This window comes from Silurus meridionalis, chromosome 29 (assembly GCF_014805685.1).
Source record: "Silurus meridionalis isolate SWU-2019-XX chromosome 29, ASM1480568v1, whole genome shotgun sequence".
NCBI lineage: Eukaryota > Metazoa > Chordata > Actinopteri > Siluriformes > Siluridae > Silurus > Silurus meridionalis.
The window spans coordinates 11,873,521-11,896,296 of NC_060912.1; the positions used below are offsets into that span (position 1 = coordinate 11,873,521).

Here is a 22,776-nt window from a genome sequence, read left to right on the forward strand (position 1 = left end):
TCACTGGGTGACTCAATACTTTTGATGATATAGTGCATTTGGGTAGGATGGGTAAGTTTTTATCTCTAAAAAGCTGGTAAAGCTAAAAGAAATGATGACCATCAGATGGCGCTGTCTTACAACATTGAAGGTTTGAAATCCCTTTATATTCTAAGAAAGATGCCCTTTTCAATCTTTCCTAGTTATATTACATTTTACTTCAAACACTTGATATTGCAGAACTACAACAACTTTTGTGAGTGTGAAGCATAAATAGTTGTCCCAATACCCAATTGTGTTTTGACCATCATGATCTTGAGCCTTTGACACCAAATTGCATTCTCCTGTTAAAGTGACAACGTAAATAAACACCAAGAAAGGACTGCAGAAAAAGATATAGTGTTCGTTGTAGAGAGTTCAGCACCTCATGGATCACGGCCTATTGGAAGAGAAACTAAAGTTCTTCCTGATTCCAAAGGACACATACAATATGAACTGTTAAGCTGAAGACAAGCACTGGTTTCTTGGAAAGACCAATGAACAAAATTTGTCTGCAATTAAAGACACGGAAATTAAACTAAACCACATAAAAGATAATCAAACAAAGACAAAAGAATGAGTAGTCATTAATCTATTTTTATATGTAGACATTTAGCAATATTTACAGTATTGTAATTGATTCTTAAATCCTCATTTAGAAGTCGGGTGTAGGAGCCATATTTACTATCTTATATAATTTGTGTAGATGAATGTATGTAATTGAATAGCATTAGTAGAAGCATTTAGTAATAATATTGTTAGTGTTTATTTCTGTGAGTTTGTGACCTCTACGAGCATAAGAGAAACCGCTTATACCACCACCTGACAGGAAGGGGGCGCTGGTGCAAGAGCATACAGACTTTTGGCAGTGAACGTGGAGCAATAGAAGCAATCCCTCAGGCTCTATAGTTTGTTGGTTTTATTTAGCAAATTAAGTTTCTTTAGTGTATAAAATGTACTTGATTAAATTCACTTCCTCACTCAGCCTCTGGATATATTTATGCATTGAAACATGTTTCAGGACAAACAGACTCCATTAACTTCACCCAAAATGGACAAAATGGTCACCTTGTTTCTCCCCTACACTGAGTGTGTGAAGTGAAGTTCATGTGCAGAGCTTTTAATTCACTGAATTTACAGTATTGTAAGAAATGTTGAATGAAATCAGGGCAATGGTTCATTTCTGTTCTCTGTATCACTGTTCATATTTATCAGTACTGGGTTTATTTCTTTACCATGAATTGATTGCTATAATATTTCAGACAATTAAGAAAATGTCTTGGGCCCCACAAACATAAATGTAAATCAGGACAAAAGCACTGTAACACCACCTCATGCTGGATCATCTGTAATATGTGAACCGATTACACTGAAACACACAAACACACAATACAGTCAACTATAATGAAGCCCAACAAAAGTTTTTATTCAGTGTAAGAGCAGTGGAGAGTTTACAGGAAGCTAAAAAAAAGTTCCATTGAGGAAATAATCATTTAAAATCAGATTCTTGTGTAAAAGTGAAGCTGCTTTTTATCTAAATGTATTTTATACTAATTTCTAATTCAGCATGCAGGATCACATCTGTTATCACTTTTACTGATTATATAAATCACAGATATTAATAATGCAGGAAGGAAACATTATCAGCTTTTATTTCTCTAAACAAGCTTTTGTAGATAATGAGCTCTACTACTACAGTTATAATGCATTATTACGTGCTGAAATGAATATAGTGAAATATGTGATATATTGTGGAGAAGAAGAAATTGTGTTTATTCAGCAATAATCTGCTTCTTCTTCCTCTGCGAATCCACTTTTAACAGCTGCTTGAATGCTCTTTATCTCTTCTGGATCAGCAGCAGGGAGAATGGCGAGCAACTCTTTGTCGATCTTCTCCAGTCTTGCTTCACTCTTCCTTTCAAACTCCTCCTTGTTCTTGAGGACAAGTTGTAAGATGGCTCTCTGAGCTTCATCACAGGAGTTCTGTAACTTCAAACGCTCAGAAAGAAACTCTGGTTTTTCCTTGTCCATGACCATAAGTTTTCCCAGAGAGCTGACACGATCCATGAGGTACTTGGTGGACACCTCAGTGTAGGTAGTAGAGATCATGTTGACGAGGCTGGAGATGTTTGTGGCTTGAAAGGCTTGATTGTAGAGCAGATCTTTGGAGAAGAGCTTTGCGTTGTAGGAAAGTGTTTGTGTCTTCTCAGATGTGGTGACAAAATCTTTAAGGGTTCTGGTCAGGGTGGTTTTCACAATGTTGGACACCATCTGAAAGAAGCGGACCATCTTCTCCCACTGCTCCTTCACCCTCCCCATGGCATCCATACCTTTGACCAGCATTTTTATGGTGGTGTTGAAGTCGATCTCTTTGACCTCACAGTTTCTCATGGTGATCAGGATGTCAGTCAGCTCCTTCTGGTTCTTCTCCATGGTCTCTACACTCTTCTCATAGATCTCTCTGGTCTTGTCCAGTTGAGCGCGGTTCTGCTCTATGCGGAACCTGCCGTTCTCTGATGCCCTTTGTGAAACACTTATATTCTCAGAATTACTTTCTTCTTTAAACATCATTGGTGGTTTGGGAGCCAGAGGAGGAGTCTTTGTAACATCTTTACTTCTGCTGTCGAAACTGCGAGATGATTCAGTCAGTTTCTGGATTCTTTCAATCAGCTGCTTTTCTTTGGCTTCTTCACATTTCCCCTCTGGTGCAGACTTTGCTAGTTCTGCACAGATTTCAATTCCCTCATCACATAGGCTTTGAGCTGCTTCTCTTGCTTTGCACTTTGGGCTTTTTTCTAAACTCTGCTTGATTCTTTTGAACTGTTCTGCCTGGAAATCTGTTTTTGTAGCTTTATTCTTTTGATCATACAAATCTTTCCAGTTAATCACCTGGTCCTTAACAAACCTTTGAATGTTCTCTGTGCACTTTAGGATTTCTCCAGACTTGCAGTAGATATTTATTTCATCAACAGAATCAACAGCAGAATCCTGACCTTGAAAAAGGGTTTCTTTTACATCAAAAATTGATCTTGTTTTGCTGATTATGCTCAATGGATGAGTCATTAAGGTTGTCATTCCTGCAACAACAGCTGTGACACTCTCAGTCACTCCTGCAACAAAATCCATACCTATCATTTCCCATCCACTGGGTAATGAATCCATTGCATTGTTGTAATTTTCATGTGCTTCCTTAAGTTGCTCTTCCATGGTTTTCATTGCTTTCTCTGAGCGTTTAGCAGCTTCTTCTGCTGACTGTTTCCTCAGCTTTGCCTCATCTATTTTTTTCTTGATAGCCTCCAGCTCCTCTCCATAAAAGCACTGAGCATTTACACATGCTTCCAGCAGTTCTTGGATAATATTGATAACATCAGTGAACCGATTTTCTGTTGCTGTAGCCAAATCAAGACAGTCATCTGCAATGACACGAATGTTCTCCAGCTGGTCAGGAAGGTGAGCTTTGACAACCTCATCATTGTCTTGGAAAAGGATCTTCACAGCAGTCTTCATGTAATCTGGAACTGCCATGGTGTGGAGTCTAATCTGATCCATGTTCTTATGGGCCTCATTGAAAGCCCACCAGCCGGAGTTACACACCTGCATGAGGCAGGCTCGAAATGAGTCGGGGTATTTAATGTACTGGTAGCCATTTTTAGGTGGATTCTTGTTGATGGAGAAATCATCTTTGGAGGAGATGAAGACCAGCTCTCCCAGGATGGCTATGGAGAGTGGAGCAGGAGTCAGATACTCCTCCCAGTTGGCATACGGCTGCATCACAAGCTTGGTTTGGTTTCTCATCTCCTCTGCTGTGGTGAGGCTTTGATTTTTCTTTGCAATTTGAGAATCCATGGCTTTTCCTGTTCCAAAAGAGATATAATAATTGTATACAGTATATAATAATTTTTATATTATAATTGTATATCAAAATTGAACATAAATATACTATACATATATATATATATATATATATATATATATATATATATATATATATATATATATATATATATGCACATAAACATATTTCTTTGATGTTGTGGTCATGTAACATTAATATAAATAATAATGCAAATTAAATTCAATGTGGGATATCAAAAGTCTTACTGGTCCAGTCTACTGCCCTGCTACAGTCTACATCATAAAGGCTTTCAATTCTATTCTATACTGTTTCTAATAGTATTGTTCTCTACTCTATGCTTTATTATTACTATTCAACTGCTTAATTATAAAGCCATGTATATATAAACACAATACTGAGATTTAACCAAATTATTAATTTCTAATGTACATGATTATCAGGGATTAAGACCCAAAGCCCATGACTGCAAGTGGAACTGCCTAAAAATGACGCAAGCAAATTATTATTAATTACATTTTGCTTATATTACTTTTACCTTTTTCTTTCTTTCTACTTTTACTTGTTCTATTTTCAATGATTCTAAAAAATGTGTTTTAAAGAAGTATAAACTTTAAAAACAAGCATCAGAGAAACATGAGTTTAAGAAAAACACGAGTTGAATAAAACAGTAAGTAAAACAAGAAGTGGACCAAAATAAATCACTTCACAAATTGAGTCACTTAACATAGAAGAATTTGCTACAGGAAGTCGACTGTGATGTTAAACTCACACACAGAGAAAATACACTCCAAATATGCCATGAGGTGAGAGAGTTTTTACCACTAGCCAGATATGATAGGTAAGTTTGTAAATATTTGGATATCACCAGCCCTTCTGACTATTCTTACTAAAAAGGGAAGACCAGATCTGGTCCGGTGGACAGAGTCATTCCAGTAAGCTTTCACACAGGTAAAATATGCATTCTGTGGAGGATTGTTTGAAGAACATTCCAGTTCAAGTTTAAATGTTTTTGTGCTTTACCCTGGGCACTCTGTGTTCAGGTCAAAATCAGATATGAATTCCGTTTCTCATTAGACACCCCAAACTCAAAGTCCCAACACACACTTACACATTCACACAGCAGTGATGGACAGTAATAAAGTAAATGTAATTTGTTATTGTACTTTAAAAGCTTTTTCACGTATCTGTTCTTTACTCAAGTGTTTCCATTTGGGGAGAATTTTACTGTAACTTCACTACATTTCAAAGTTCAATATCTCACTTTTTACTCAACCACATTTTGTAAAATCAGTCGTTCCTTTTTTATTTATAAGTGAATAAAAGCGTAACTGGTCAAACACACAGCAATTTACCAATCAGGGTCGAGCGCTCGCTCCGTTTTAAACTTGTTTTGATAGCATGGCATCTTGCCAGAAAAAAATCGATCGGTTTATTGATCTATTTTATACCACTTATTTGCACGGTTGTGTCAATTATTATATCATGTCACAATCAATGAACCTGTTCGGGACTCGGTCATGGTGTGGTTCACCCACAGTGTCATTCAACTAAAACCTCCACTGCTGCTTGGTGTATCTACTGATCACCAACATACAGTTTAGCATAAGTTTAACATCAAGCAGAACATTTAGAGAGGAATAAATGATGAAGGAACTCCATACTCGAACTCACCACCACACACGTGGCACAGAAATAAAAATAATGTAATAAACACAAGTCAGCTCTATCTGAAATGACTTTGAAGTTGCACCCTAGTTATATGCACCACCTGACATCTATACATCATATACATTGATAGATACAACTTTATTGTCATTGTGTAGTACAGGTACACATCAGCCAAAGACAGAGATGGACCACTCAATTTTGACAATAAAGCAAGAAACTGAGACAAAAGGGGAACTTAAATACACATAGGAGGTGATTTAACACTTTACTGTTAACTTCACACTGCTTTACACAAAGAATTATATTCATTTTATTGTTAATTTAATGAAAAGTCAATCATTTTTTGCCTTTGAATAGTTCTTTTGCATTCTAATTGTAGAAAAGACAGTAAAAAAGGAGAAGGGACGTGTGCGGTATGAAATTCTACATTCTGTTCTCTGCTCCCCGGCTCTGGAACTCTTTACCTCCAGACATTAGAAACCATGACTCTCTGTCTGTTTTTAAATCTAGACGAAAGTCTCACCTGTTTAACAGTGAATACTCTCCCTAAATCTTATTGGCCCAGTTACATAGTCACACTCATACTCGCATTTTACTCGCATTACTATTCTTTTACTTGTTGTTTGTATTTGTTGTTTATTATGCTTTCTTTTGTAACTTATTGTGTGGTATCCTTGAGTGATGAGAAATAAATAAATAAAATAAACAAAAACCTTTCTTCTTATTATTATGATTAGAATCCATTTAAAAATGGTTCAGAACAGTGTGTCTCTCCTACCTTGATATCCTGTTAGTCTTCAGTGAAGGTGTGAAGTCTGTCAGTTCTGCAAACCAGATGGTGCACTGAGAGCAAACAGAAATTCACAGTGTTTTAATAGTGAGTGATCCCCCTCCCCTCTGACCCACCCTCCTACAGTCCAGTTCAAAAGAAGCTCAGCTGATGGTGGAGAGCCAGAAGAGAAATAACAGCAAACCAATAAACCTCGTAACATTTCGTACTTTATTCTTACCTTTAGGAACTCCTGTGCAAAGGTAATCAGGCTGTAAGCTGCATGACTTTTATTATGTACAATTGATAATTTTTTATTGTGTATAAATATGTAACAAATTTAGCATTGCAATTCAAACTGGTAAAATATATATATATATATAAAAAAGAAAAATAGCTAAAAACCAGTAGGAAATTGGAAAAACTGAATAATCTGTTGTCACCTTGTGTAACATGAGGCGAGCATAAAGTCAGTTTGAGAAAAGTCTGACAAAGTATTATTTAAAGGGGGGAGCTTTTATTTAACTTTATTTCAAGAGAATGTGTTAAAAAAAATATGCCAGAGACAGAGTGTGAATTTGTTATGCTCTGTAAAGAGTTTTCCCAACTATAGCACTATTCATTTGTGTTTCAGGTAAAGATGACCCAGCCTTCTTCATCTGCGTAAGTTACCACTATTCACATAGAGATGGTTCATATACATCAACTGATTTGTACAATTTGTTTATACGGAAAAACTTTTTTCTTGAGGTTCTTTAATGTTCAGTGTTTAAATGTGTGTTTGTATCTGCAGAATTGTGCTGAGGAACACAGCTGAGGCTGTTATTGGTCCATTGAAGGATGGAATCTCCTCCCTGAATGGAGTCTACGAGGCCCTGATTACTGCAGATAAAGATCCTGTTACTGGCCAATGCTCCAACTACATCTCTATCAGACAGCAGATAGTTCAGGCTCATCAGCACCTGAAGCAGTCAGAACAGATGGCTGGTTCAGGGTTGAAGAGTCTGGATAAAAGCTTAGAGGGTCTTATACAAGATGAGGGAAAACTTAATCGTGAGATGAATGATAAAATACAAACCTTAGACAACTTGAGAACAGAGCAGGAATCTAATAACCAACTACTCAGAGAATTTCAGGGAACTCTCGAGGTGGCCAGGGGAAATCTGAACTCAACAGAAAAGACGCTTCAGGATCAGGAAAACAGGAAACACGATGCTGAAATCATCACAGGTGTTGGAGCAGGGCTGTTTGCTATACCAGTGATTGGATGGATTGCAGGTGAGAATCACAGCATAAAGATAAACATATTGATATATTGTAGCTGAACTGTTATATAAACTTCACAATTTCATGTGGCTTTCATTTGTTCCTTCTCTCTACAGGTTCTGCCATGTTAATTGGTGGTGCAGTTGAATTGGATCAAGCAACACATGCTGTCAACGTGACTAAAGAGGAAGTGAAAAAGTCTGAAAGAGAAGTGGAAAAATACAATCATAAAGTTTCTGACTACGAGTACAAGATTTTCCAGACCAACTGTGACATCAGTCAGAAAGATGAAAAGCTGAAGCAGACCCGTGAAGAAATCCAGAAGGTGAAGAAGCTGGTCGAGTCTGTAGCTGAGTTCCAGAATAAAGTAAGAAGTGTCGTCCACCTCCTGAGTGTTCTGAGTGGGAAGGCCAGTGTAGCTGAACACCAGACTCGCAGATTCATCCTCAAGGAGCCTGTGGTGAAGGTGATGGAAGATGTGATGAAGGCAGTAAATGAGATCACAGGGAATGAGCTTCTCTACAATGAAGACATTCCAAGACTCATTGACCAAATGAAGGAGAACAACCAACGTCTCACAGCCATCTGTGCCTCTCAGAATAGCTCAGAAAATGCTATGTTATTTTGAACAGACACAAATGATGTTTGGTTCTGTGCTTCATCAGTTCATATATTCCTGTACAACTTTGCAAGATGGTGTGTCAGATATTTGCACAAATAAAGATAAAGTATAAAATAAGCTGTGGTTCTTTGGGGTAGAAAACAGGAAACTGTCAATAGTTGCCATTAGCTTTAACATTCAAATTGTATATAAATCAGTGGTATTAGCATGCTCCATTTCAAAATATACCTACAAAAGCAGAGAACAGAGAAGAGCCTTGAAGTGTACTTACCTCTCATTCTGAGAGAAGGTGGTACCAGTGGAGCAGTGCTGGAGGATCTCAGACAGCGTGGTGCAGTGTGAGATGTGATGAGGTCACTGAGGTAAGATGGTGCTGGTCCATTTTTGGCCTTGTAGGCAAACATCAGTGTTTTGAATCTGATACGTGCAGCTACTGGAAGCCAGTGAAGTAGCAGCAGTGGGGTGGTGTGGGAGAACTTGGGCAGATTGAACACAAGCCCTGCAGCTGCGTTTTGCATCATTTGCAGATTGTGGGATTAGTGGTGTTGGTCACAGATAGAGGTATGTATGCACTTTGTACTGAATCTCTAAAGATGCCACCAAATGCACTCTTCCAAGGAGGCATTTTTTGGTCCCGGCTGTGAACAAGTACTAGAAAGGAGGCCCCGTTTTGGCCCCTGGAATAAGATATATTTGATGGTGACCCCTTTGGGCCTCTGACTGGAACGTGGCAGGAACAGCTTGGTTTGAGCTGTTTCACTCATTGGCCCCTGACATGAGGTTTACTTGAGGAGGCCCCCTAATGGTTGACCTTAAGCTGGACCTTGTCGTGGCTTTAGCAGAGGTTGCCACTTTGACCCTTGGACTGGGTCTTCTTGTGTGATCTACCACATTGGACAAAGTGAATGGGTAAGGAGGCTTGTCAGTCAGGCTAATGTTCATGGTACCGTGAGAGATCAGACAGTCAGCCCACTGATAAGCTAGGCCAATTAGCTTAGTGAATTGGAGCATATACTCTAGATAAGCTATTTAGATTTCAGAAAACTGAAAAAAAAAACCTTTATTATCAGCTACTGTGTCCATGGTGCAGATATACTCTTTCTCTCCCTCTCCCTTGTATATACAGTATAAATGTATATACATAAACATCTTTAAATCTTAGGAAATGTAGTTGTACGACCACAAGGAGGAGTGATTTTTGGTATGGCAGTTTTTTATTTAAAAAATATGTATTATTTAGTATTTTGGGCAAAGGTGCAAAGGATTTTGAATGCAACTGTACATGATTAAATGAGAAGATCAATTGGTTGTCTTACAGTTGGAACAACGTAGAGGCTGATTTTATTATAAAAATCCGAGGAAATCTGTATTGTTTTAAGTATAAGCATCATTTTGTTGATTTTTGAGGGGTTTTATTTATTTATTTATTTATTTATTTAAGCACATTTAATTTGAAATGGCATCTTGACTGTAGAATAGAATGTTTGCCCTGGTGGACTCTGAAGCACTACACTGCTGAGAAATCATACCATATATGGTAAATACGGCAGCAGTTCACATGAACACTGTGTGATTGCAGGATGTGGCTTTACTTGAGGACAGCTGATGGGCGATGATGTGATTTGACAAGTGTCTGACTTTTGACATTTTATCATGTCAAGTATAGTTTATTTCTATATTTCTATTGCGCTTTTCACAACAGACATTGTTTTAAAGCAGCTTTACAGAAATCAACAGTGAAGGTGAATGGTGTGAATTTGTCCCTGATGAGCAGCCGTGGTGACTGTGGCAAGGAAAAACTCCCTTAGATGTTATAAGGAAGAAACCTTAAGAGGAACCAGACTCAAAAGGGGAACCCATCCTCATCTGGGTGAGAGTTTGATCATAAATCTTAAACAATACAGAACACTGGAGAGTGAGAACTAACATGAGTACTCTTCTTTTTACAGTCTTAAACAGTCTATATGGTTAATAGCTCCTAGTTTTATGAACTCAACATTTGTGATCATCACAGATTCAGCATCAGCTTCTCCATGCCCTTCAAATCATTTCCTCTGTTGTGTCTAATATACCACTTATTATATTTTATTCTTCATCTCAATTTGATTTTAATTCATATAACCACATTTGCCAGTGTAGAAGATTGAATGTGTGATCTGAACATGACCTGGTGGACTTAACTTGTACTTACACACATTAGTTTGCTACAGGCTTATATTAATTGTTCATATGATAACATTTAGCTAAAGGGAACCGTAACCCAGGTAGCAAAGACTTCTGGCCCTGATTTGGCATTCAGTCAGCACTGGCATGTGAACCAAACATGACCTGGTTTTGGTGGAGATGGAACTGTCTTTAAGGCAGCAAACAAGATATTGACCACTTATTAAGTGTATTATTTGGCCCAGATGTAAAATATAGAACTGTGGGCCACATATGTGTGTCCAGTCTCATCCCACAGTTAAAATTAATACAATTTTGGATATTTCAGATAGTAATGTGATAATATTTGCATGCACACAACTGTTTCCCCTGTTCCTGTTAGTGATGTGGGTTTATTTTGCTCTATCAACAAGTTTCATAAAGAAATTATTTCAATTTTGAATTAATGAAAATAAAAAAAAATTAATGGTATTTTAATTATAAAAACCTTTATAATCTATAATAATATTAAATGTATTTTATATTTTCTCTAAACCTTTTCATGCAAAAAACAAGGCCAATTTTCACACATTTCTTCTCTTTTAAAATGTACTATAATAGCAATTTTTTTTATCTACCAATCAAGTCGTATCTAGAAAAGTGCAATGGTTCATGGGTTTGCAGTTTTTACCTCATTCAAGTTTTATTGAGGTTGACACGTGGAACCAACTTGATTGGTCCTACATAGGACCAGAAAAGGGCCAGCTCTAGTCATACAGTATGGCTGAGATATTACTGTGCCATGGGCCATATGTGACCCACGTTCTGGCAACCAGACCTGGTCCAGTCATGTACCATAATTCATTGCTGTATGTGGGCCAAGTGAAAGTGGGTTGTGTGGCCCATCACTGGCCCAATTTTGCTATGTGGTAAGATATATCACAGCCTGTTTTTTTGAAGGAAGTTCACTCAGGCGAATTCTGAATCCTAATGTACTGACTAGTAGACTATAATTTGCAGTTTGGACGTCTATCAACGTCAGACCTCCATTCCTTTAATCTGGCTTTTTTTATTTTTCTCTTCAGAATGTAAGATGACTCACTCATAGTGGTGGACGCACACTTGATTTAATATTAATATATGGATTAAATATACAAGATATAGCCATAGTTACACAGCCTGAAATTATTTTATATTATTACTTTATTTCTTTTACAATATGGCGTCTTCACTGTAGAATAGAATGTTTGCCCTGGTGGACTCTGAAGCACTACACTGCTGAGAAATCATACTATATATGGTAAATACGGCAGCAGTACACATGAACACTATGTGTGATTACGTGATGTGGCTTTACTTGAGGACAGCTGAAGGGTGATGGTGTGATGTGATGTAATGTCACATTTAACCACTTGTGTGAGTGAAGGTGTGAGATCAAAATTAAATAAAGCTGGTCCTGCCAATAACTTGCTGACATCCCACTGTTCTTCTCCAAAACCAAAGCTCTCCTACACTGTTGCTGAAACAGTGTAATACACCATGGAGTCTTCACAAAAGTTACCACTATCAATCGCTACCTATACCAACAGTTTCAAGCAATATGGATTCTACACTGCAAGCGCCCAGAGTGCTGACTGAGAAGGGTGAAGGCAGATGCCTTTGACTTCGGCAACATGTGATGCGACGGTTGAAATGTGAGTGGATAGAAAATCCTACATAAAACATATCTGTAATATATATATATATATATATATATATATATATATATATATATATATATATATATATAAATGAATATGAACGTGTACTTCATCCATTACTGAAAATAATATGATCACTCTGTGTGTGTGTAAGTTGTAATTAAGAGTGGAGGTCTGATGTAATAAAATGTTGAAGTGAAACACCAGTTAGTAACAGGAGCAGAGCATTCTGGGAAACTGCATCGTTTTAAGCATGAAGATAATCTAACTTCAAACTCACCATTCACTTCATTTTACACACACACACACACACACACACACACACACACACACACACACACACGCTAATATTATATAGAGCAGTAGATGTATATGATCAGATATACACAGTGTTTGGATGTGAGGATGTAAACAGTGTGTATGTTTGTACATTTTCAGTTTTTTTGCTGGAACACAGAGAAAAACACAGGTTTGTATTAGAGAATGATGTATTTATTATTACTGTGTATATGATTATTATAATGCATTATATGGTACGATATTTGAACCCGTTCAGTATTTAGTGCTCGGTTTCTGAAGCACACAGAACATATACGACTGAATTCCAGAAGAGTTGAATGTAAATGTAACACACAGGATCGGTGCGTCTCTGTTTAGATATTTATTTTCTCCTGTAGAATTAAACACTTCCGTGTCATTAGTGTGAATTATAAACTGCTGAATAAAGAGTTAATAAGCGAAAGGCGATGCAGGAGGCACTTTTTAAAATCAGGCAGAAACGTCGTCTCACTGCTGTTTGCGTTTCCCCTCAGAGATGATGTGCTCTGGTGCCGCCCTGGAGAACCACTCGGACCACGAGCCGTCGTACAGGCACGCCCCCGGGTGTCCACACAGGTGTGCCGCGAGGGCGACCTGGCACGCCGTGACCCCCGACCCACACGTCACCCAGATGGGCTTCTGGAGGTCGACGCCTGCAGCTCGGAACATCTCCTTCATCTCCTCCACCGGACGCTGCAGTCCCGAGGAGTCCATGAAGGATGGAAAGGGCATGTTGATGCTGCCAGGGATGTGACCGGGTTCAGTATCTGATACAGAAAGAGGGGGTTTAATATTAACCTGTAATGTTAAAGGTCAGAGATACACTGCTTGTTCTCCCTCAGGCTATAGCAGATATAATCCCTCCTTACATCAACAGATCATCCATCCATCCATCCATCCATCCATCCATCCATCCATCCACCATTCCATCCATCCATCCATCAATCACATACACATCTTCACTCTGAACATTAACCTGAAGAACCAGTTTAGTTCCCCCAGTAAAGCTGTCAGTAGCCATGATCCAGTTCACACTGTACATCAGAGCTTACAGATAAATTCATCTATTGACTGAAGTTTTTAAAAGTTTTGCTAATGCAATATTCTGCATTTAAAATATTCATTATGTACATTAATGATAGAATCAGTGTTTGAGACGAGCGAGTGTGAAGAACATTTCTTTAGTCTAAATGTTTAGTCTTTATGCACTGAAAAAGTTCAACTGATTAATTACAGAACTTTACACCAAGAACCAATTAAACCCTGAACCCATAGATCATATCTGTCTGTCCATCCATCCATCCATCCATCTATTTATCTATAATCAATCAATCTATCTATCTATCTATCTATCTATCTATCTATCTATCTATAATATGCTTATCTATAGATATAGAAGTTGTACAGTCTGAAGGTGTATTTCAGGGTGAAAGTTCAGAATCAGATCTTCTCAGTCTGAAGGTGTATTTCAGGGTGAAAGGTCAGACTCTGCACCATGCACTAATTCAGACTGCAGTGTTTGTACCTTCTCGCGGTTCCGGCTCGAGCCCCCGGAAGCGTCCCTCCATTCTGGCGTCCACGAGCTGGTACTTCCGGTCGGTGAGGTTCTGCAGGACGTCCTCGTAGGTCTTGACCCAGTTCGGGTTCCTCTGGGCTCTGAAGCTGACGCGCTGCGGTGCGGTGGGCAGGTCGGTGACCGGGTGACCCTCCTGCAGCCAGGCCTTCATCCCGCCGCTCAGCACCGACACGGAGCGGTGCCCGAACAGCCGGAACATCCACCACACGCGCGGCGCCGAGAACGAGCCCAGGTCGCTGCAGTCATATGTAGTGGGTTCGCTCTGCGTTGTGTATGTTTTTAAATGAAAAGACTCCACACGTTGGTACCATTGTCGTATGATTTACTTCCAGCTTCTGTATTCTCCAATCACTGTATTGAAACAGACACCATCAGATAATAAATGGCGAATCTCTGGTCTAGCCGTGCCTCTCATCGCTATCGCATTCGGCAAAAGAGAGAGGGCGCACGGAAAATAGACAATTTCTAAACTATAATAATAATATAACATCGAAAGAAAGAAAAATACAGAAAACTAAAATACCAATGATCCAATTACATACCTGTATTGAAACAGACACCATCAGATAATAAATGGCGAATCTCTGGTCTAGCCGTGCCTGTCAATCATTACATATTCTTTTAATGTACTGTATATTAACTTAACAAAAAAATACATGGAAACATGGAACTTCTCATGGATCATTGAAATAAAATGCATCTTTAATTAACCAAATTTATAGCAATGAAATTATTCATTTTACTCAATTTAACTAAAGGATGCCGCACGTGTAATGGCGGCCATTACCTGAAATAATTATGAAATTAACTATACACATTATTACATTCATTAAATAACTTACTAACCGTAAATCAAAAGAAAAATGAACAAATAATCATGTTTAACACAAAATTCCTTAACCGATTAGTATTTATTATATTCTAAAACTTTTCCCAAAGAGCTGATAAATCATACCTCTCATCGCTATCGCATTCGGCAAAAGAGAGAGGGCGCACGGAAATGACGTCATCTCTACCTTTGCGTGTACACGTGAGAGTATTCTACCTGTGACCACGTGACCGTGCATCATTCCTGTAATCGCCAATATAAATTTCAAAATAAAGAAAGAAAACTCACACCTCAATGCCACTGATCAATTGTAACTCTAATAATGTAGTGTGACACCATTACACTTGCCACACATACACGACCACGTGCGTGTCGTTTTCGACGCCCAGATTCCCCACGTATTCGGCGAACTCGTTCTCCCCGGGAAGCATGTGATCGTACGGGGACGACTTGTCGCAGCACTCGTCGATGTCGAAGAACGACGCGCCGGGGATGTGGCGCTGCCGGAACTCCTCGTGTGCATTCCGCTTTAGTTTCGGGAGATACCACGAGGCGTCCAGAACCCGCAGTCTCGGGCCCACGCGGCTGTTTCTCACCGCCTCGGCCAACCACTGAGCGGCCACCAGAGCCTTCACCTGCCCGGCCATTGTCCCCTGCTCGTCCCTACAGCGGCGACTCGGCACAGAGTCGGCTCGTCTGAACTACTGTTAAGTAAACGAATCGCTTATTTTAGACTCAAGAAATCGGTTAATTTCAGATATCAAGTGAAAAAATCGCTTTATTTAATGTATCCAATAATGTAAGAAAGGGAATCTGTTTATTTGAGGTATCAAGTGAAGTAATCGGTTCCATTGAGGTATCGAGTGAAGGAATCGGTTCATTTAAGGTATCAAATGAAAGAATCGGTTCGTTTAAGGTATCCAGTGAATGAATCGGTTCCTTTAACTTATCCAGTGAAGGAATCGGCTCATTTCAGGTATTAAGTAAAATAATCGGTTTATATAAGGTATCAAGTGACTGATTCGGTTCATTTGACCTTTTTAATGAATTTCTCTAATAGAGTATCCAGCACAAGCAAAACATTTGTTTCAAACTTCACCCTAAAACACACACTACCACTATAACAGTGTTCATTTAGACCCTATTAGCAGGGCTCCCCAGCCACTGGACCTCGGACCGGTACCGGATCAATCAGTACTGGGGCACACAGAATACACACAATACTTTTTAAAGATAATTATTTTCCATTTTATTGACTTTTGCATATTTGTAAAAACATTTTTTGAAAATAGTTTATTTCTAAGCATCGATAAATTATTTTATTGGTGATTATGGTGATTTGAGTTACATATTTATTCTATATATATATATATATATATATATATATATATATATATATATATATATATATATATATATATATATATATATATATATATATATATATATATATATATATATATATATATATATATATATATATATATATATATATATATATATATATATATATATATATATATATATATATATATATATATATATATATATATATATATATATATATATATATATATATATATATATATATATATATATATATATATATATATATATATATATATATATATATATACAATAATAAGTGTAGCCCACTCCAAGGAAAATTGAACAAAGGTTGGTAAATGGAAATTAAATAATAAAAAGCTACACAATTAACACAAAAAATAAAATTCATCTATATATGGTCTTATATACGCTATAAGATCTTGAGTGGTCTGCTATAGAGCTCTGATCTCATCCCTACTGAACACCTTTGGGATGAATGTGAACGCTGACTGCACCCCAGGTGTCCTCACCTACATCAGTACCTGCCTTTCATAACACAGTGTCCCACTGAGTATAGTAGACATGACAATAAAAGCCTCTTGACTTTTGTGGCTGAAGAACACAAATATCCATAAGCACACTCCAACATCTAGTGGAACACTACACACTCCAACATCTAGTGGAACACTACACACTCCAACATCTAGTGGAACACTACACACTCCAACATCTAGTGGAACACTACACACTCCAACATCTGGAATTGGGACTCAATTGTGGGACCCAATACTTTTGGTAATATTGTGTATGTTCATTTTTGTCACTATTTCTATTTTTGTAAACCACAACTGTATACATATAAATCCAACTGTACCATCTGACATTTCTTCAGTAAAAGGATCAGTTGAAAATAAGTGGAGACAATAACTGGCTTCTTCATTGAAAGCAAGTGAGTCTTTGTTCTGTCTCTAACCTCTAACCACCGCCTGCACTGACTCAGCAAAATTTTGAAGAGTGTTACAGTGGTGTTTTATTGTTTAAAACCGGGTCTCTGGAGATTTCTTTTTAATTTCTTGCCATTATTACATGGTATGAGAGATGTGCATCAGCACCTGGATCTTATGGAAATTGCCAAAAAAAAGTTCTTCACAAAAGTAGCTCTATTTATTATGGTGATCAGCTGACAACGATTACAGACCTCATGTGCCAAACCTTAAATTCGGTTATTCCTTTCACAAATCCTGTGACTTTGCACCAGCAATTGAATCATGTCACCTCTACTTTACATTCCAGATGCAACAGCTCACAGAAAACATAGAATTTTATGGATAAGACTTTTATTCAGATTTTTTCACAATTCAGAAAAAGAAATGTTCGCAAGGAAAGAAATGATGGATATAAGTGATGAAATCACAGGGTGTATCAGAACAGCCATGATGACGCTTTAGATTGACTGTTTTTCATTTAATTCTGATTTGGTGAGAAACTTTTTTATAAAAACACTCAGTGCAGTGTATCTGAATGATGTACAAGAAAACATTGCAAGATTTAAATCTCAAATTTATACATCTGATTGATAAAAAAAAAAATCTAATTATTATATAATGTGTGGTGTTTTACTGTTTTACTGTACTGGATCAAGTCAAGGAATTTATTTATTATTTTTAAAACAGCTACAATGCAAGGGAATTGTTATGAGTAAATATTTTCAATAACTCAGTTGGATTTTTACAATTTATCCAAAAACATATATTTAGTTTAAGGCATGTATTTCTTTGCTTTCATTCTGGGGATGATCTGCATGTCTCGAACATCACTGTGCTGCAGCAGCCAACACAGGTATCTTTCTGTTCCCATTCCCCAGCCACTGGACCTCGGACCGTACCGGATCAATCAGTACTGGGGCACACAGAATACACAGAATACTTTTTAAAGATAATTATTTTCCATTTTATTGACTTTCGCATATTTGGAAAAAAAAAAAAAGTTTAGAAAAGAGTTTTTTCTAAGCATCGATAAATTATTTTAGTGGTGATTATGGTGATTTGAGTTACATATTTATTCTATATGCAGTAGTTAAAACAATAATAAGTGTAGCCCACTCCAAGGAAAATTGAACAAAGGTTGGTAAATGGAAATTAAATAATAAAAAGCTACACAATTAACACAAAAAATAAAATTCATCTATATATGGTCTTATATACGCTATAAGATCTTGAGTGGTCTGCTAAAGAGCTCTGATCTCATCCCTACTGAACACCTTTGGGATGAATGTGAACGCTGACTGCACCCCAGGTGTCCTCACCTACATCAGTACCTGCCTTTCATAACACAGTGTCCCACTGAGTATAGTAGACATGACAATAAAAGCCTCTTGACTTTTGTGGCTGAAGAACACAAATATCCATAAGCACACTCCAACATCTGGAATTGGGACTCAATTGTGGGACCCAATACTTTTGGTAATATTGTGTATGTTCATTTTTGTCACTATTTCTATTTTTGTAAACCACAACTGTATACATATAAATCCAACTGTACCATCTGACATTTCTTCAGTAAAAGGATCAGTTGAAATTAAGTGGTGACAATAACTGGCTTCTTCATTAAAAGCAAGTGAGTCTTCGCTCTGTCTCTAACCTCTAACCACCATCTGCACTGACTCAGCAGAATTTTGAAGAGTGTTACAGTGGTGTTTTATTGTTTAAAACCGGGTCTCTGGAGATTTCTTTTTAATTTCTTGCCATTATTACATGGTATGAGAGATGTGCATCAGCACCTGGATCTTATGGAAATTGCCAAAAAAAAGTTCTTCACAAAAGTAGCTCTATTTATTATGGTGATCAGCTGACAACGATTACAGACCTCATGTGCCAAACCTTAAATTCGGTTATTCCTTTCACAAATCCTGTGACTTTGCACCAGCAATTGAATCATGTCACCTCTACTTTACATTCCAGATGCAACAGCTCACAGAAAACTTAGAATTTTATGGATAAGACTTTTATTCAGATTTTTTCACAATTCAGAAAAAGAAATGTTCGCAAGGAAAGAAATGATGGATATAAGTGATGAAATCACAGGGTGTATCAGAACAGCCATGATGACGCTTTAGATTGACTGTTTTTCATTACTTCTGATTTGGTGAGAAACTATTTTATAAAGAGACTCAGTGCAGTGTATCTGAATGATATACAAGAAAACATTGCAAGATTTAAATCTCAAATTTATACATCTGATTGATAAAAAAAAAATCTAATTATTATATAATGTGTGGTGTTTTACTGTTTTACTGTACTGGATCAAGTCAAGGACTTTATTTATTTATTTTTTAAAACAGCTACAATGCAAGGGGAATTGTTATGAGTAAATATTTTCAATAACTCAGTTGGATTTTTACAATTTATCCAAAAACATATATTTAGTTTAAGGCATGTATTTCTTTGCTTTCATTCTGGGGATGATCTGCATGTCTCGAACATCACTGTGCTGCAGCAGCCAACACAGGTATCTTTCTGTTCCCATTCCCCAGCCACTGCTAGACAAAGGAACGACTTTCCTCATATCGATGTACCATTTGTATGATTCCTCCAGCACAGCATGGTGTCGTAGGGCTTCTTGTACCATCTCAGGGGTGGAGTGTCGCTCCCCGAGCCCGACTGTCTCCCCAACCCCAAGAGCAAATCAGCTGCTTTTGCTTTAGTTTCACTATATATGGTCTTATATACGCTATAAGATCTTGAGTGGTCTGCTATAGAGCTCTGATCTCATCCCTACTGAACACCTTTGGGATGAATGTGAACGCTGACTGCACCCCAGGTGTCCTCACCTACATCAGTACCTGCCTTTCATAACACAGTGTCCCACTGAGTATAGTAGACATGACAATAAAAGCCTCTTGACTTTTGTGGCTGAAGAACACAAATATCCATAAGCACACTCCAACATCTAGTGGAACACTACACACTCCAACATCTAGTGGAACACTACACACTCCAACATCTAGTGGAACACTACACACTCCAACATCTAGTGGAACACTACACACTCCAACATCTAGTGGAACACTACACACTCCAACATCTAGTGGAACACTACACACTCCAACATCTAGTGGAACACTACACACTCCAACATCTGGAATTGGGACTCAATTGTGGGACCCAATACTTTTGGTAATATTGTGTATGTTCATTTTGTCACTATTTCTATTTTTGTAAACCACAACTGTATACATATAAATCCAACTGTACCATCTGACATTTCTTCAGTAAAAGGATCAGTTGAAAATAAGTGGAGACAATAACTGGCTTCTTCATTGAAAGCAAGTGAGTCTTTGTTCTGTCTCTAACCTCTAACCACCGCCTGCACTGACTCAGCAAAATTTTGAAGAGTGTTACAGTGGTGTTTTATTGTTTAAAACCGGGTCTCTGGAGATTTCTTTTTAATTTCTTGCCATTATTACATGGTATGAGAGATGTGCATCAGCACCTGGATCTTATGGAAATTGCCAAAAAAAAGTTCTTCACAAAAGTAGCTCTATTTATTATGGTGATCAGCTGACAACGATTACAGACCTCATGTGCCAAACCTTAAATTCGGTTATTCCTTTCACAAATCCTGTGACTTTGCACCAGCAATTGAATCATGTCACCTCTACTTTACATTCCAGATGCAACAGCTCACAGAAAACATAGAATTTTATGGATAAGACTTTTATTCAGATTTTTTCACAATTCAGAAAAAGAAATGTTCGCAAGGAAAGAAATGATGGATATAAGTGATGAAATCACAGGGTGTATCAGAACAGCCATGATGACGCTTTAGATTGACTGTTTTTCATTTAATTCTGATTTGGTGAGAAACTTTTTTATAAAAACACTCAGTGCAGTGTATCTGAATGATGTACAAGAAAACATTGCAAGATTTAAATCTCAAATTTATACATGTGATTGATAAAAAAAAAATCTAATTATTATATAATGTGTGGTGTTTTACTGTTTTACTGTACTGGATCAAGTCAAGGAATTTATTTATTATTTTTTAAAACAGCTACAATGCAAGGGGAATTGTTATGAGTAAATATTTTCAATAACTCAGTTGGATTTTTACAATTTATCCAAAAACATATATTTAGTTTAAGGCATGTATTTCTTTGCTTTCATTCTGGGGATGATCTGCATGTCTCGAACATCACTGTGCTGCAGCAGCCAACACAGGTATCTTTCTGTTCCCATTCCCCAGCCACTGCTAGACAAAGGAACGACTTTCCTCATATCGATGTACCATTTGTATGATTCCTCCAGCACAGCATGGTGTCGTAGGGCTTCTTGTACCATCTCAGGGGTGGAGTGTCGTTCCCCGAGCCCGACTGTCTCCCCCAACCCCAAGAGCAAATCAGCTGCTTTTGCTTTAGTTTCACAAGAACCTTCAACGTAAGCTTGATAGAAGGGCACACTGAGGTGATCCATTTCTGTCAACCAAACAGCACCGCCATACTGTTCGATCAAGGCTGCTTCTCCTTTGCGAGTAAGCTTTCTACCACACTGTGGCTGCCCCTCCTTTACCCATTCAATGCAGTCAGAGGACGGCATCATTGGAATGGCTTGTTCCAGAGTCACTCTTGGTAACGGTTTCTCCATCCTCTTCATCAGGTCCTGTGCATGAGACAGCGTTCCTGCTGCACTTAGGATCATCTTTGAGTGGTATTTTAACATTGCCTGAGTCAAGTGGACCACATAGCTTTCTGCTATGCTAATTGCAGCATTCATATCACCAAGCAGCTCACACTCAACATGGTAGAACTGATTCAGGTGAGTCGAATCAGGTTCCTCTCCTCGAAAACTTGGAGACACATAATATGTCCCTGGAAGCCCCTCCTGAAATCGTAAGAAGTACTCTAGCACAAACTGCATGGAGTCAGCCAAGTATACATCTTGGCCTAGCATATTGACAAAAACAGGCTCAGAGTCAGACCCTAGGCCCATTGGTGAAGAAATGGTGTCAGTTGTGATTGGTGTCAGAGCATATGAGTACTTGCAATTTTTACTGAAGTAATCCACCGTAGTGTGGAATAGAGTATTTTGAATCTGAAAGAGATTGCGGTACCATTGGCTCTTGATGGCTAATATGGAGTGGCTTTGAGGATTCTCCCAAGTGTGAGGTGGTGTTGTCTTAGCAATTTTGGTGTGGAGTTCTTTAAGAGCATCTGCATTTGCTGGAGGACCATCTACAGATGTGACATATCCGGGATAGATTGGACAGAAATTAGTAGGCACAGTGGGAGGTATTTCACCTGGCTTTGTGACAATTGGAATTAACTTGGCATGGGCATAGTTGATTTCCAAGCCCTCAAATATGAGGGCCACACCACTAGCACCCATTCCCTCTTCCAGTAGTTGAGCTAGTTTCCGTGCAGCCAAGATGAGGTCAATGTAGTCATTCTTGTCTAGACAAAAGATGTCACTTGATAGCGGTCGTCTTGGCACCAGAATAGTAAAGCCGGGTGTATTAGGAAATGGGGAAAGAAAAGCTACATGTTGATTGTCTTCCCACACACGCCAGTGTTGCTCCTCCCCTCTTACAATGCGTGAAAATAGTCCACTGTGAGATGGATCGCCATTAAAATCATAACATGTTGGTGTTGGGAGCTGAGACCTGATCATTACCTGGACTTGGTCAAG

At 38.0% G+C, this 22,776-nt stretch overlaps 4 protein-coding genes across 5 annotated transcripts; 1 reads left to right on the forward strand and 3 right to left on the reverse strand.

Annotated features, from left to right (window-relative positions):
- Nucleotides 1–1,418: 1,418 nt before the first annotated feature.
- LOC124382255 lies at nt 1,419–6,406 on the reverse strand. Its single transcript, XM_046844449.1, has 2 exons — nt 6,321–6,406; nt 1,419–3,872 (listed from the first exon to the last, which is right to left on the reverse strand). The coding sequence occupies exon 2, from the start codon at nt 3,862–3,864 to the stop codon at nt 1,795–1,797; it is 2,070 nt and encodes a 689-aa protein (XP_046700405.1). The 5' UTR covers nt 3,865–3,872; nt 6,321–6,406; the 3' UTR covers nt 1,419–1,794.
- Nucleotides 6,407–6,474: 68 nt separating this feature from the next.
- On the forward strand, nt 6,475–8,283 carry LOC124382256. Of its 2 annotated transcripts, none has more exons than XM_046844450.1 (4): nt 6,475–6,574; nt 6,946–6,974; nt 7,105–7,589; nt 7,694–8,283. In XM_046844450.1, exons 2-4 carry the CDS (start codon nt 6,952–6,954, stop codon nt 8,203–8,205), a joined length of 1,020 nt encoding a protein of 339 aa, XP_046700406.1. In that variant the 5' UTR covers nt 6,475–6,574; nt 6,946–6,951; the 3' UTR covers nt 8,206–8,283. The 2 variants fall into 2 exon arrangements, with proteins under 2 accessions (XP_046700406.1, XP_046700407.1); XM_046844451.1 differs by having other exon boundaries at nt 6,565–6,585.
- A 4,228-nt stretch (nt 8,284–12,511) lies between these two features.
- On the reverse strand, nt 12,512–15,496 carry mpst (mercaptopyruvate sulfurtransferase). Its single transcript, XM_046843650.1, has 3 exons — nt 15,122–15,496; nt 13,885–14,195; nt 12,512–13,126 (listed from the first exon to the last, which is right to left on the reverse strand). The coding sequence occupies exons 1-3, from the start codon at nt 15,409–15,411 to the stop codon at nt 12,828–12,830; spliced, it is 900 nt and encodes a 299-aa protein (XP_046699606.1). The 5' UTR covers nt 15,412–15,496; the 3' UTR covers nt 12,512–12,827.
- Nucleotides 15,497–21,231: 5,735 nt separating this feature from the next.
- LOC124382089 (asparagine--tRNA ligase-like) lies at nt 21,232–22,758 on the reverse strand. Its single transcript, XM_046844196.1, has one exon. It carries the CDS (start codon nt 22,756–22,758, stop codon nt 21,232–21,234), a length of 1,527 nt encoding a protein of 508 aa, XP_046700152.1.
- Between the last annotated feature and the right edge of the window lie 18 nt (nt 22,759–22,776).